This window comes from Melozone crissalis, unplaced genomic scaffold (genome assembly GCF_028551555.1).
Source record: "Melozone crissalis strain CALT ecotype California unplaced genomic scaffold, PUWL_Pcris_2 ptg000036l_1, whole genome shotgun sequence".
Classification (NCBI taxonomy): domain Eukaryota; kingdom Metazoa; phylum Chordata; class Aves; order Passeriformes; family Passerellidae; genus Melozone; species Melozone crissalis.
The window spans coordinates 14,846,191-14,862,175 of NW_026535814.1; the positions used below are offsets into that span (position 1 = coordinate 14,846,191).

The 15,985-nt window shown below is 39.3% G+C and overlaps 1 protein-coding gene across 4 annotated transcripts in view; it reads left to right on the top strand.

Annotated features, from left to right (window-relative positions):
• Positions 1 to 15,985, top strand: part of UBAP2 (ubiquitin associated protein 2) — a 184,234-nt gene that overhangs the window by 34,362 nt on the left and 133,887 nt on the right. For all 4 annotated transcript variants that reach the window (XM_054283484.1, XM_054283485.1, XM_054283487.1 and 1 more), the window contains 3 exons: positions 7,245 to 7,299; positions 8,457 to 8,560; positions 14,632 to 14,684. In XM_054283484.1, the coding sequence (XP_054139459.1) occupies positions 7,245 to 7,299; positions 8,457 to 8,560; positions 14,632 to 14,684 (212 nt within the window). The remainder of the gene's footprint in view (positions 1 to 7,244; positions 7,300 to 8,456; positions 8,561 to 14,631; positions 14,685 to 15,985) is intronic.

Sequence of the window (15,985 nt, forward strand, 5' to 3'; positions counted from 1 at the left end):
TCTGCTATAGAAACATTTTCTTATTTGTATTTTAATCACCTGCAGTGTTGTGTACAAGTTGACAAACTACAAGCACAGGTTATTTTTAAGCTGCTGTTTTTAGGGTTCTTGCATCTTCAATATTAAGTGCAGGTCTGATTCTCCCAGTTCCTCTTCTTCATATTGAAAAGGATGCAGAGAGAAAAAAAAAGGATGTAGAGCTAGAAGGCTTTTGAAGGTACTGGGAAGTCTGCAGTTATGGGGTGTAGGGAACAAGTAGTGTAGGATTTTTCTGCCTGCAAGAGAGGACTGGGTGCATGTATGGTAGAGCGCTGTTAAACTTCTGTGGGGGCATCAGTTGATCATGCCAAGCAAGTATGCAGTAGAGAGAATATTAAATGAGATCAGTAGGTTACAGCTTCAAGATGAACTTAAAGAGTTGGTTCTTCATACATGAAGTGAATCTAAGGAACTCCTTTCAGTAAGATAATGTGGTGCAGGAAATGTATACATAAAAAGACTTGGAAATTGCATCCTAAAAAAGAACCACGGTCAAGAAAAAGAAAAACCACCAAAGATTTTGTTGTATGTAAATTATTTTTGACTAAGGAAGTCAAAGCCACAAATAGTTGAAGACCAGGAAAACATCCAAAGAAACTACACTGTGATTTCAGTTCATGTGCTCTTCCCTGGATATCTAATTGACCATGGCTTATAAAGGAATAACAGGTAGGTGGGCTTTCAGGCTTTTTTTTTGATTCAACATAGAAATTGTTATAGACTCAGGTATAGTAATTCTCCTGGTTTGCAAAGGCAAGATAGATTTGTTGCTTGCGCTTCTGTTTATCTCTTTACTTTGTTATTCCAGAACAACATGAGCATTCCATAAATGTGGGTTCTGCCAGGGATTTTTTTCCTACAAAACAGATATAAAAATGAAAGTAAAATTGCTGTGTTTTAATTCCAGCTCTTGTTTTGTCTGCTGGCTGTATAGGAAAATAAAATAACTTATCGTTCTCATAGATAGCTGATTATAATCCAGTTTGTATTCTTGATCGCTTTTCATTGTTTTTAACATAAAAAGTATACTATCCTTGAACAAATTGAATTTCTGTATCCAGAATTGCTTGTATAAACATTCGCTATGTTTAAAAGCTTAGCCCAGTTGGCACGGGATATGTCTTGGATTATTTTTGCCAGAACTAAGGAGGATGTTGTTTTTTTATAAAACATGAATGTGGAGCAGACCTTCTGGAAGTCAGAATTTGAAGTTTGCTTAGTTTTGCTGTGCCTCATTCTGCATTAGTTAAGAAACTGTCATGTACTTTATTTTGAGATTATCATAGTTTAGATGTAACAAGTCACCTGTTTTCCTTTAAATGTAATTTTAGAGTCGAAAGTTTTCAGTATGAATTGTAAAAATGCTTTCTAGAATAAATGCAATATATAAAACTGATTAATTGCTTCTCACTTTATGGTGACTAATAAAGACAAAAGTAATTTGAATTATTAAAACCAACTTGGGTGTTTGTTCTGGTAATAGGGAGTACCTAGAATATAAAGTTTCTGCACTTTACCTTCTTATCTCTGAAGGATTAATAAGCCTCTGACAACTAGGTTCTGCTGGGAGGATGGCACTGCCAGAGCAGAGATGAGGCAGTTCACTTACTGTGTAGTAAGAAATAAGCACAAATTTAGAGTGTTGCTTGCCCTTCCAATCTTCATTTCCTTTTTTTTGCAGCTGTTCTTCAGGCCATTTCTTAACCTTGAAGTAACTTCCTCTAATTTAAACCCTGAAAATCTGAATTTTTAAGTAAAGCACCTGTGTTGCAGTGGAAGGATTTAGGTCTAGAAGCTCAGCAGATGTGATTTTCTGCAGAATAGGTTGTTAATTTAATGGGCTAGTCCCGTCTGAGTTGTGCTTCTACACACCTTTCTTGTGCTGCCATGAGGTGTGCATTTTCTTTGGGGGAAGAAATGGTGTGAACGTGGAGAGTAATTCTTGCCACGCATGGATGGTACCAGAGTGGAGAAATTGTTGTGATGAGTGTTTTGAGCGCCTAGTAGGTTTTAGTGAAAACAGAAAAACTTGCCACCTGCCTGGGCTATATATAAGTGCTGACCTTTCTAGAATTCATTCAGGAGAAGAAAAATGCAAAGAGTAAGGCAGCAGTTGACAGTTGTAGGAGGTTCCTCTGAGAGGTACAGGGGCACCCCTTTGGTGACATGTTGTGCTTTCTAGAGAGGTGTGCTGCTGACCAGGGGCTCTTATCAGGGATGTCACTGAGACTACCAGGCTTCTTGCAGTCCACTGACTGTTACTTCCTGCTGTTGTTGCATGGAGGCACAAGGGGTACAGCCAGGAGCAGTCTGAACAGCATCAAGGGGGATTACAGAGCCCTGGGTTTGGCCATAAGACACTCTGCAGCAGCTAGTTTTTGCAGGTAGTTTTTTTCATCCATCCTCCCAGTCAAAAACAAAGCAGGTCAAAAGGGCCAGTTGTATTTGGAGAATCAGCAGGTGATTATAGGCCTTGTGCCACAGCAGAGGACTTCACTTCTTAGACCAGAGGACTCTCTTTGAGAAACCTGGTCTTCTGGGAACTGATGTGTTCCATCTGTCGGGGAAGGGGATGAGCGTCTTTGGTTATCCTGGCTTCATAAAGGACAAGTTGTGCCTAACCAATCTGGTGTCCTTCTGTGATGGAGTGATCATAACAGTCAATGAGGAAGGGCTGGCATCATCTATCTGGATTTCTGTAAGGCCTTTGACATGGTCATACATGACATCCTTATCTCTACATTGGAGAGAGAGGGATTTGAAAGGTGAGCTTTTTGGTGGATAAAGAATTGACTTCATTCAGTTAGTTGGATGCATCCAATGGTTCTGTGTCCAGATGGAACCTGGTGACAGGTCATGTCCCTCAAGGCTCTATTGTGGAATGTTGCTCTTAAATTGATATCGTTATCATTGACAGAGTGAGATTGAGTGCACCCTCAGCAAATTTGCAGACGATACTAAGCTGAGAAGTGCAATTGACACACCTGAAGGATGGGGTGTCATCTGAAGGAACCTGGACAAGCTTGAGGGGTGGGCCCATGGGAATCTCATGATGTTTAACAAGATGAAGTTCAAGATGCTGCACTCGAGTCAGAGCTATCCCAGGCAAAAATACAGACTGGGGAGAAGAACTCCTTGAGAGCAGCCCTGCAGAGAAGGACTTTGGACTTCTTACAGATTAAAAACTCTCAGGAGCTGGCAATGTGTGTTTGCAGCCTAGGGCTTGTGGGGCTGGTGAGGAATGTAAAGGTCAAGGGCAGCCTGGGCTGCAGTGACTGTGAAATGGTGGAGGTTGAGATCTTTGGTACAGTGATGAGGACACACAACAGGCTCACTGCCATGGCCTTCAGGAGAGCAGGCTTTGGCCTCTTCCAGGATCTGCTTGGTAGAGTGCCATGGGATAGAACCCCAGAGGGAAGTGGGGCCCAGGAAAGCATGTTAATATCTAAGGATTCCTTCTTCCAAGTTTGGGAGCAGTGCATCCCAACCGAAAGAAGGACAAAACTTCCCCAACTGCATGGATGAAAAGGAACTCCTGGACAAATTCAAGCACAAAAACAAAGCCCAGAGAAGGAGGAAGCAAATAAATGTAGCATGGGAGGAAGAGAGAGGTGAGATTGTCTGAGCAGCTAGGGTTCTGGTTGGGAATCCTAAAGTTGTATTGTTGGTGATAAAAGGAAGACAAGGGAAAATTTGGGCCCTCTCTGTAAGAAAATGGGAGTCCTGGTTAACTGGGATATGGAGAAGCTGGAGGCACTTAATGACTTTTTTTGCCTTGGTCTTTTCCCACAAGATTTCCGACCACATGAATTACAGAAGGTAAAGGCAGGGGCTGGGAGAATAACCATCCACTTTAGGAGAGGATCAGGTTTGAGACTCTTTGAGGAATCTGTAAGTGCACATGTCTGTGGAGCCTGACAAGATACATCTGTGGGTCCCCAGGGAAGTGGAAGAGGAAGTGGCTAAGCTACCATCCATCATATTTGAGTTCCCACTGATGAAAAAAGGGAAGCATAACCTCTGTTTTAAAAAGGGAAGGAAGGCAGACCTGGGGAACTAGAGGTCAGGCAGTCTCACATCTGTGCCTGGCAAGATCCTGGAGCAGATCCTCCTGGAAGTTAAGGGACTTGGAAAGTGTGAGGTGGTAGGTGACAGGCCAACTAACTCTCCCAAAAAAGAAGAGGCAGGCAACATGGTTACTGTAGACAGCAGGGGTTTTTGGTGGCTTGGTGTAAAGGTTTTCTGGCATTTATCGAGGTGGCAGCTGTTTTGGAGAACTGATCCAAAAGTGAACAAATACTGTTTCCTGGTAGTTGTTCAGTGCTCACTCACTGGAAAGTGCAAAACTGTCCGTGCACAAAAGAGCAGAGCTTATGATCATTGGTGAGGAAGACCACAATTGTAGCAGTTCTAATTTAAATGGGTTTAAATTACTGTGGGATTGCATGCTTAGTATTTGGGTTCCTGCTGTGAATTCTGAAAGCTTTATTTGCTCACTGACCCTTTAGTCACTGTTAAAAAGCATAAAAAGTTTGTAGAAATCCTGTAGGCGTTCACAGTTGTTTTGTGACTAAGTTCTTTGTCTTAAAAGACTGTACCTTCTGTTTTAAGGCCATTTTTAAATTTTGACAACTGAGAGAAGTAGCATGAGAATTTCTTGGCATGAGAATTTAAGGATTTTACTAGTGGCCTGGTGGTGTCAAAGAGAATATTAGCCTTTTCCATTGGCATCTTGCACTAGTGACCATGATGTATGAAATCCTGTGTCTGAGTTAGATGATATTGCAGTGGTGAACATTCACTGTCCCATATTTCGAGTGAATTTTTCATGTGTTTTCTAACTTTGAATTTAGTAATTTGGTACTCCCTTTTGCCTTTATTAGAAAGGTTCTTTTGTGTTTGTTGATAAAACTTAATTCCAGTTTTGACTGAAAGTGTAGACATAGCATTAAGAAGTTAAAAGAATCCACTTGAAATTCAAATTCAGAATTATCTTTCAAAGTGATCTGGTATAAAAAAATGCTTTGCTGGCTAGTAGTCTAAGACTGTGCGTGGAACATCAGGAGCAGCATTTTTTCTTTTTTGCAATTTGTAAAACTGTTGCTTATTAATGTTTTTAGCCAGTAGTTTATTGTGCCCATTATGGGCATTTATCTTATGTATGCCTGAACTTGCTAAAACATCACCTTCTCTTTAGTGTGCTAAGGTTGTTTTTTCAGGCCTTTGCACTTGAAATACTGGGGTGACTTGCCTCCTCTTGTAAAATATGTTTCTTCTTTCATGACAACTATTTCAGTTATCTCTCTGTACCTTATATCTGTCTCACTCAAAACTGTTTCTGGTTGACTGTTTCTGTGTTTTGCAGCTCCCAGTTGGATTTGTACCTCATGCTGTCAGAAAACTGTTGATCTTGCTTCTGCAAAATTTCTGTAAATGGTGTTTAATGCTCTATTGATAGCAATTGAAAGTAATTTTATTACATGATGGCCCCTACCATATCCCCAGGTAAACTTGTGTAGCTGGTTCTTCTCTTAAGAAACCTTATTGGACAGAAAGGTAATCCAGAGTGCTCTGATTTTGGCAGAGGATAGCAAAAGAGTAGGTAGGCTGAGCAACAAGGTTCAGTGGACAAGTTGGTGGCAGTTGGGTACAGTGGGGTGTGGGGCACTGTTGTTTGTGGCAAAAAACACATGGGCTCCATAAAGAAGGGTGGCAAATGCCAGGTTGCAGCAGTTGTTGCTTCTTTCATAACCTCTGTCTGCCTTCTCTCCAGCCAGTTGTGAAAAGAGAGCAACGAAGGCAAGATAATGTAGACATAACAGAGCTGGTCAGTGTCAAACTTATGCTATTCTATGTTCTTATCCCAGCAAAATCCTGTGTGTTGCTAGATGGGAATCTTTTCTCTACTTTGATGCCTCTAAGAAATCTTGAAAAAGTAGGTCCAGAAATGTATTTTGTCACTAAAACAGTGAACTCGGGTAAGGGGAGTGGTGAGAGCAAGAGACAGAAAGTCATTTAAGTAGAAATCTGATAAACTGGTGTTACCATGTCCTGGAGGTACTGCTGTTGCTCAGTTTGTGTGGTCTCCTGAAAGTAAGAAGTAATTCTGATCCAACTTTGAACATCCCATCATGGGATGTTCTGATCTATGGGCATCAGTGCTTTGGTGATTTAGGATTATCATTTTTGTGTGCTCTGATAAACTTGCAGTTGCTTGGTGACTTACAATTGCTACATAAATTTGTTATTAAAATAAACATGGTTTTGTTCTCTGAGTGCAGCTCTTGACCTTCTTCTGTTCTTGTAATACAAAGTAATATTCTCACTCCTCCTCAAAAAAACTTGAACAAACTGGGTAAGCCTTACATAAAACCCTGAAAAAGTGGGGAAGGTAATCTATGCAGAAATATATTGCATATAAGAAATATTTAGTAACGCTTTTTGTAGACATTTGCTTTGTGTATTCTTGAATAGCACAAAAATTTTCATGCCTTGTTGACAATATACTGTGTGCAAAAATTAAGCTATTAATTGTATCAAGAAGCTCATAAACTGAGGCTGGTAATCAAAATTCGACAAAACAAATACTTGTTTTTGTTAAAACAAATGAACATTTTAGTGGATGATAACAAGGAAGATGATTTAGGTATTTTCCTGTCAGTAACTGTGATGAAGGGTGAGGCAGAAGGAATGTGTGATCAGAGATTGGCAAAAGCACAGGAGCGTGGACAGGTGATCAGAGTCAGAGAAGGAAAAAAATGGAGTATTTCAACTTTTTCCTCCCAGATAAGGAGTGACAGAGAATTGCTTGGGAGATCAGGATACTCAGGGAGGCTGAGATTTTAGAGCATCTTAGGCAAGAATGAAAGAATCCAGACAAAATTTTGAACAATGTCTAATAAATTGGCAGTAACAGTGTTTGGGATGAGTCTTTAGGTAATTTCTTTTAATGACACTACGTGCTACTTCATGAGACACAGAAAAGATGGCAGATAATTGAATATCCTACTGAAATGTCGGGTCTTAGATGAACCAAGGCTTATTTGAGTGTGTTAGGGAAACAAATTTGGTGTGGGAATTTGGGAAGTAAATTACATTTAACTTAAACTATGGTAGTTTTGTTCAACTGTGGCATTCTTTAATGTGACAGAGTAGTTACTGGTGGCTCCTCTGCTGTTGCTGTTAAATGGTGTTTTCTCTCCTAGGGTTTGGACGTGGCAGAGGGAGAGGAGCGGGGAGGTTTTCAGCCCAAGGCATGGGGTAAGAAACATGCAGAGCACAGATTTTGACAAGGATCAAACTCAGTGGCAATATTTCTTGACAATGTTGCCGCTGTATGTATGGATATTCCTATATGTTTGATAAGCCCATGTAGATGCAAAAATTGAAAAATCTCTTAGGTGATGAATAGAATATTTTTGTCTTAAACTAGTGTTTCTAACTAGGCACACCTATAGAATCCTAATGTATGTCTATTCATTGTTAGTATCTCGAACTTGCAGAGCCATACATGCTATCAGTAGCAGCCACATAGTGCCTTGGAGTCCGAAAGTTGTGTGCTACATATAGTCTTAGGTAAATTTTAAACCAGATTCATTTCAGTGTAATGTAGAATGTGCAGTGAACATATTTAAAACTTGAAAGTAGCAATTCTAAACTTGGTTCTGTTTTTGAGGTCTCATGCTTTAGCTGTTTGGACTCATATGGACCTTAAAACAGATTCAGAGGAAGTTATTCAGCAGCTTAAAAATTTGCTCTCAATTTTGTTGGAATAACTTGGCTTATAGAAATGTAGCCTCCACTGCTTTCACTCAGTGTTTGCCTTTAATGACACTTCATGCAACATCAGTAATATGATGAACTGGAGTAATGTTCTACTTCTCTAATAATTCTTGTTGTTCATACCTGCAGATGATGAGCTGAAAGAGGTTTTTTCTTCAATAATGCTTTTCCACATTTTAGCTGCATCTGTGTATTTTTGGCATTAGTGTGAGCAGAGCACTTTGAAATAATCTTCCTGGTGCTCTGAAAGGACATGATACTGGTCATTTATCAGTCAGCTACCTGCTGGAAAACTTATCTGTTGAGAGAGTCATATTGTTGTGTGTATAAACTAATGCTTTATAACACTGGAAGGAATTGGGAAGCTGTTAAGTGGTTTTTCAGGAATTTATTTGGTTCAGTGTCTCTACAGGAATTTTGTTTACCAGTCTCTTCACTTTTTTCTCTTATTCTCTTTTCTCCCTTTTTATCTCTGTGTGCTCATAGAAGATTTTTTTTTAAGTAAAAGCTGTCAAGATAACTTATGTGGAAATCAAGATGTTAAGTCTAATACAACTTCAGCTAAAAATTATGACACTTATGCTCACTGAATGACCCATGTGTTCTCTTCCATTTCTTAACTTTCAAAACTCTAGGACATTTAATCCTGCAGACTATACGGAGTCTTCTGCCACTGATGGCTTTGGGACAAAGTCAGAGATCTGGGAGACTGGTCAGAATGATGCAGATGATGGAACTGGTAAGATGCTTCAAGAAGTGGAAGGATTGGAATGAAGACCTGTAGCATATTACAGCTAAAATAACCATTCTGTTAGTGTTCACTTCTGAAAATTTGTATACATCTTTTGTGACACAGATACTAGATGATTTTTAAGTTTAGCTCTGCTGATGTGCAGAGCTAAACTTAAAAATCATCTAGTATCTGTGAGAATGTCTCTCTGGTGAGAATGAAGGGAGGCATTTTGAAATTCTTTTGTTATAGTACCAATAAACCCTTGGGGGACAAAGGAATTTGAAGAGTCACTGGAAGAACCTTGTATATAAAGAAGTGTTTAGATATCTTAATACTGCTTAAGATCTCACTGAATGCAGTTAAGGACCATAAGTCCTCCTAGAATTGATTGGTCCACAGGCTTTAGGCCTGTAATATGAATATCTAAGAAGAAAAAGAAAAAAAGTTTACAAGTATGAATTCACTCAGTGACACTGGGATGGCTTTGGAAGCCCTATCTGCACAATGCAGAAATGTAAGGATGCGAGTCTCTGGATGGAGGAGAGTTCCAAGATCTGCGACTTCAGAAGAGGAAAATTATTAACTAAAGCACAAGTAGTCACTTGAATTGAAGCCAAAAAGCCATTGACCTGTCTGAAGATCAAGGCAGATGTGTGTTTCTGTATGAAGTTTCAAGTGAGAAGTACACACTTCCAGCTAAAGGCAAAAGACTGACATAGTTTGGAAAGGAACCATTTGGCAGTAGTCTCATGGCGATTCAGAAATGAGGGTGGCCTGCTTATCTGTGATGGGAAAAATAGGATACCTTGCTGCTTCCTGTGTTCTGTGATAGAAGATGAAGGCAAAGTAAACCATGTGTTAGAATGGAGAAAGTCATATATGTTTTTGTCCTCACTTGGGAGCCATTGAATGTTTTTCTTTTAACTGCAGCAGTGGGTAACTCTTCTGATCTCTTCATTGGTAAAGCCTACTCTGGTGATTTTTTATCGACTCCTGTGCCAAGTGTGGAAGCTGATCCTGAAGGGCACAGTGTGCTCTGTTGAGCTCTGCTGTGAGCCACTGAGATGCAGCTTTCTAAATGTCTTACAAGCCATTTTCCACTTAACCAGAGAAGACAACAACAGGCTCAAAGTTTAGGGAGGCTTATTAAGCAGCTGTCTTGTCATTCTGATTGCCTTCTCAACCAGTGTGGAAGAGTGGCTTTGAGTATATTAGTGGTTGTTAATGGAAGCATTATTGCCAAATAGATATCTCTCTAAGGCATTACTTAAATGACTTGGTGCTGTAGCACAAACAGAAATACACCTTTTGTTTTCACTCACATTAGTTTTTCAAATAAGAAGATACCTCATGTTTTGAAAACTCCTTTGGAGATTCTTACGTTATTGTTTGCTACCTGTTAGCAAGGGGCAGGGGGTGTTCTCACAAGCATTGCAGAAGCTATAAGGTTAACTAAATAAAGAAACATCTGCAAGAAAAGGTGCTAGGAGATTGGAGCAGAGGTAGAGCATCACTGGTTTGTTACTGCTGATGCAGGTGTAAGGATATAGCTTACTTATGACTTGTGCTCTACTTCCAAAATGAACTCAAGTGTTCTGAGACCCTCCCTGCTAACTCAGAGTGGCCCCCATGTGCCTCTGTCACAGCAGAGGCAGAGCCTCCTTGTCCTTCATTCTCAGTGTTAAGTAATGGAAGAAATCTAGGAATAAGAGTAGTTTGGTGTGGGTAAACAGATCCCTCTAACAGTATGAATGTGTCATCGTGAGAGGTGTGCTGCTGACAGAGTGGTGGAAATTCAGAGTTTTGGTGCGTGGAATTTCTCTTTGGATGTCACGCGCATATTTGCTGTGCACGTCACCAACAACTGCACTGGACTTCAATAACACAGCTTAATGCATGCATGGAAATTTAGGAAGCATTATAGGAAGAATGTGTGAGAAGGCATTTGAGAATTTTCACTGGCCTTGTCAGATGAATGAATCTTTGAGGTATGAATGAGTGGGTGTCATTGTGAGGTAGTTCCTGCAAAATTACTTGGTTGGCAGAAAATTAAAGTAAACTAGGTAAGTGTGAATATTCTTGTTGGGTGTTAAGTACCTTTTTGTTGCTAATCTTAATTTACTTTCAAATGAAAAAGGTACAATAAGTGACAAAACAACAATGTCTCTCTAAAGAATGCTTTCTTTTATGGTGTTGTAGGCAAGCTCTAGGAATGTCTGAAAGAAGTCTCTGGGCAAAAGGAATAACTTCAGAAAGAACAGGCTTTAAAATTGAAACATCAGTTGTCCAAGTGGGTAGCACTTTCAGCCTTTTGATGGAAAGCATCTTGAGGGTTTTTAGAGGAAGCTGCAGCTGGGGTGGTAATTTTACAGCAGAAGAGACTGCTGGGAAGGAACATGGAAGCTGTGCTGGGGAGGACAGTATCAGACAAGGTATGGGGCTGGAAGTAGTTTGCATAAAGTTGAGCATGAATTGACTTGTTAATCCCAAATATTAATTTTCGGGTTCCTCCTCCTAAATTCACATTATGCTTTGTTAATTACAAATCAATGACCCAGTTAAGTTCCCAATGGGGGGTCAGCTAAAGTTTTGAATGTGGGAACTATATGTGTATGCAAAACTGTAAAGCTTGCAGTGGACTTTATAGATGTCAGGTAAGAGTTTATACAGGAAGGACAGGAAGGAAATTGCTCTATTTATTCCTCATTATCCAGTCCCATTTCTTATTTAATCTCAAAAGAAGGTAAAAAATATTAATTCCTGCTATCTACTTGAAAACCTAGTGTCTTTCACCTGCAGTTACATTAAAGAAGCAGTAACTGGGTAACTTAGAGAGATAAGATATCTTTGCTTACCAAAATATTTTCTGGAGACATTATACCAATATAAACTCTTTGTGATATTCTGAGTTATGTACTAAGTATTTCTTTCTTTAGCCACTGCTGGGGAAATCAGTATTTTCATAAAAAATAAATATAATGTTTGTTTCCAAAATGCAATTTCTGTCATGTGTGCTCTGAAAGTGCTCTAGAACCTCATGTCCTGAATTATTGCAGATGCCAGAGGCATCATGATAGCTTGAATAGCCTTTCTAAGTGCACCATTGTGTAATCCAGTAGAAAAGTCAGCTGGTTCTGTGAAGGTAAAATTTAGTGTTGGCTGAAATACAGACTGAAGGGCAAGTCTTTAATAGTTTATAACATTATATCTAATTGTATTCCAAATAATACAGCATCAATTTTCCTGCATTCTAATTTATATAGAAATAATATACAGAGGAAAGGCAAAGGGAAGGGACAGATGAAGAGAAACAAAATTACTAGCTTCCTCCAAAAAGAAATAAACTTGAGCAGCATCATTTCTCTCACCTTTTTTGTAATGTACAGGGCAGTGGGAGAAAATGAGTGCAAATCACAGCAGTTGTTAAACATAAATTGTGTTAGAGGTGCTCACTTCTCAAAGTTTATTGTAAAAATGGCCTTGTGTTCTGGTAATTTACTCATGTCACTACTTTGATAGAGTTTAAGTTTCGTGGAAAAACTTCCTTTGTTACCTTAGTTATAAACAGCGTTAAACTACTCTGAAACTGAAGAATGACTAGAAATAAGAAATAAATTAAAGAGTAACTCTCAAGAGGGACAGTTGTGTTCCTTGGAAGGTACAAGGAAGTTGGTGTTTGGGTTTTTGTTTTCTGGGGGTTTTGTGTTTGGTTTGTTTTTTCAATATCTGCTGTTAAAGTCTGAAGGAACATTTTAAGGAAGGCTTCAAGTCTTTCTAGAATGCAAATCCAGAAGGAAAGAACTAGTACATAAGTTTGGCATAGACCAAGTTAAATTTATTTTGGGGTTAATATCAATGATTGTTCAAAGAAATGGTAAAAAAATAAAGAGTGTGACAGGGAGAGAGGATAATTGGAGGAACATAGCTGAAGACTCATCAAAAGATGTATGCTGTTTTTATTGGCTTGATAACTTTCTAAACTGAACTTGTAACAAAGAAAAAGAGGAAAGGGTCACAAATAGCCACCTAGATTGAAGCTTGTATGATAAGGATCTTAGAAAATGCAAAACATAGTTTTGATGGAAAACAGAAAACTCTTGAATTGTAATGCTTTGCAAAGCTTGGGGGAAAGATTGGGAAGAGGATAAATGAGTTGCAGTAATGCCAGGGTGGATTTTGGACTAAAAAGAAATCGATGGTCCTGTGGCAAAAGCTGACTTAGATCAGATCAACAGGAGAAAGACATTCAGAAACTGAATTTTGTGCAGAGAAGAGTACTGAAATAACTGAGAGTGGAATGATTGAGTTGGGAAGGGAAAGTGTTAGTAAATGACACTAATAAACTTGACAGCTTGGATAAACTAATAAAAGGGTGAGAGACTGTACGCAGTATTTAAAAGAGTAAACCCTCAGGACTAGCTTTATAAGAGAACAACAGACAGTTGTTTAAGTTAATTGTGAGGAAAACATCACAAGTATTATTTCGAGTAGGTTTGGTCTCCCAAAGATGGTGGAAAATACACAAGAGTCTGACTTGATGTACCTGAGCTCTTCTAGTCTTTATTTTATCAGACTTTGAGCTCTGTTTTAGTGTTCAGGTGTCAGTGCAAAGCTTGTCTTCTAGAGACATACCTTGGCACTGGCTTATGGGAGATAATTGGGCTTTTCCTCCTTTTCAAAATTTCTGTTGAAATGTGTGGATTACTCTAGAAATTTGAAGCATTGTAGTAGTTTTGCTATAGGGTATGGTTATTAGTAAAAACATCAACCCTGGGTAGGAGCCATTTGCTAAAATGTGAGCATGAGATGTTTCAGGCAACTCTATATTGCTCCACAGAGCCCACACAGAGCGGATGTTACCTTGCTCAGGACCTGCCAAATAATTTTGGATTCCAAGGTATAGTTCCCCTCTCTTCCCCCCACTGTGCATTACCTCCATGGTCAGCCCTTTTGCCTGGCAGGACTGGCGCCACTCAACCCTCCTCTGCCAAAACCCACTGTGGTATCGTGGGGTACAAGAGGAAGCACCAGTGCAATCCTGGCATTAGTACCAGCTGGCTTTGATGGTGTTTTTGGGGTGCTTGTTTCTGAATTAATCAGAAACAGACCAATTCCTCGTTAAATGAAAGGAGATGATTGAAGCAGCAGACTCTTTGCTTTGTACTTGATCCAGGGTGCTGGCGGTGCTACCTTTGGTGCTGGTGTTTTCTTTGCTCGTGGTTGCACAGTTTACACAAAGGCTCTGGTTGTTGTTGCAATAATCTTCACTGTACTGCTGCCGGTGGTCAAGGCCTTCAGTCCCTTTATTGCTCTTGCATGTCTGTACCTGCTGTTTCCTGTGGAAGGGATTCAAATTTTGCATCCATAGATTTGGTTTCTGTGGTTTTCCTATTTCTGCATGCTTCACTGTGCTCCAGAGTTTGCCAAACCCAGTCTGCCTCCAGTTACAGGAAGCATTTTTTAGCTACAGTGGAAATTTAAAGATTGTCCTACTACCATCATAAGAATTGCTTGTGTTCTAAAATAAGTTGCTCTCTCAGGGGAAGGAATTGGAGTTGTGCTACTCTGAGTGAATTAGCAGGTTGGAAAGTAGTCTTCACAGGCATAGCTTGGGTCTTGAAATTGAATGTGTTGAAAGTAGGATTGTGGGTCTTGGAGCAGGTGTTGGTGGTTGTGTTTTGTTCTGTATTAATTTGTGTGTGAATCTGGAGGATCCTATGTGAGGGTTGAGTAACCTCTTATTGCTGTTGGACCCATAAGAGGAAGTTCTTCCAATGTTTGGGATTAATCACTGGGTGCAGATGTACGTTCATGCAAATTGAGTCCGGTACCATAGTGGCAAAGATCAAAAATCAGGGGCAGGGGGAAGGAGTGGTGGTGTTTCCCTCCCAGAATTTTAATTCTGCTGACCAGTTTCCTAGAGCTTACAACCATGTTTCCAAATATGTTTCCAACCTCCATCTCCTTGCTTTGTGTTCCACTGATAATGAAAATGGGATTGCTTGAAAAGCAGAAGGTTTGAAACACAGTGTTATGCCTTTAACTTGTACCTTTCTTTCCTTCCCCTATTATAATAGGAGCATGGAAGAACTCAATAGAAGAATGGACAGCAGAAGACTGGAATGAAGATGTAAGTGCAACTAGCTGGATATACCAATTGATTATTTATTCTCTTCAGAGTTTGTGTTGTTTTCAAAAACTAAATATTTGAAGTAATCCATTATTTCAAGTTTATTTTCAGTAGAGTGAAAATAAGTCATCCCTCTTGCCTCCTCCTGCGAGGTGGAATGTCAGTGTTTGTCCTGGAAATGCGTGAATGCTTTATGTAACGGATATGGAAGCTCCATACTTACCTAATGATAGGGATGTATCTTTTGAGAGAATTGAAAGAAATTCTTAAATTCCTAGGTTTTCTGTATCAGTTAATGTCATCAAAAGCTGACATATTTTAAACCTGTCTTTAGTTTCCTGAGTGTGTGCTAGAGGTGGACTAAGGGCTAAGAACGGTGGAATTCTATGAGCTGTTCTCACCCCTGTTTGATGCTGGTACAATGGAGCGTTTGTTGTAAGGGACGGGTGTTGAGCAATGCTGACTACAGATAGAATTTGTTTTAATTAGTTACTGGAGCTGAATAATTTGCAAATGAATTTTGAATTCTCTAGCCCGTTGTTAGTTTTTATTAATTTTGCATCCTGGAAAAATCCCTATAGCCTAGGAGAAAGTTATTGGTCTGCTAATATTCAGAAAGAGTCAACGAAATGTCAAGATGCAGATACATTAGCCCAAAACATGCGCCAAAAAATAAAAGGGAAAAATATGTTATACCTTTTGTTCTAAAAATAATTGCATTCTATTGCAAAACATTTTAGTGTATTGAAATCTGCCTAGAAAATTTTGGCAGATCTGTTACAGAAGGACCCTTATTGAATGTGGGCTTTTGTAGGAAGGCTATTAGTCCTCCCAGTCTGAGGCCAGATGCCATCTAGTGCCTCGATCAATGATTGGGAAGTAAAACTAAAGTAATTGCTTAATAAAATGGTTTCAAATACAAAATATGTTGGAATAGCCTTTGAAAGTGAGCCAGTCATGTGGCAAGATTTGGACCTCTGCAATATTTGAGCTATTCCAGTGAAAAATACTTTAATATAGCCAAGTATCCATTTGCTTTATAGGAATAAAGACACACCTTCAGAACAGGGGCCTGGTGTTTGGAAAGCAGCAACTCAAAAGTTTCCAGGAATGTAGTGGATGATGAAAAAAGAACAGCTCAGCATGAGCTGATGCTGTATTAAAAAAGCTCCTATTGTAGTATTTTTGCCTGTTGGCACTCTTTGCCATCTCTTAGTCATTCTTGAGTTATGTTTATGTATATGGATGCTCCTGAACTTGATTCATAAGTACCAAACCCAATTTCTCATTACTTTTACAGA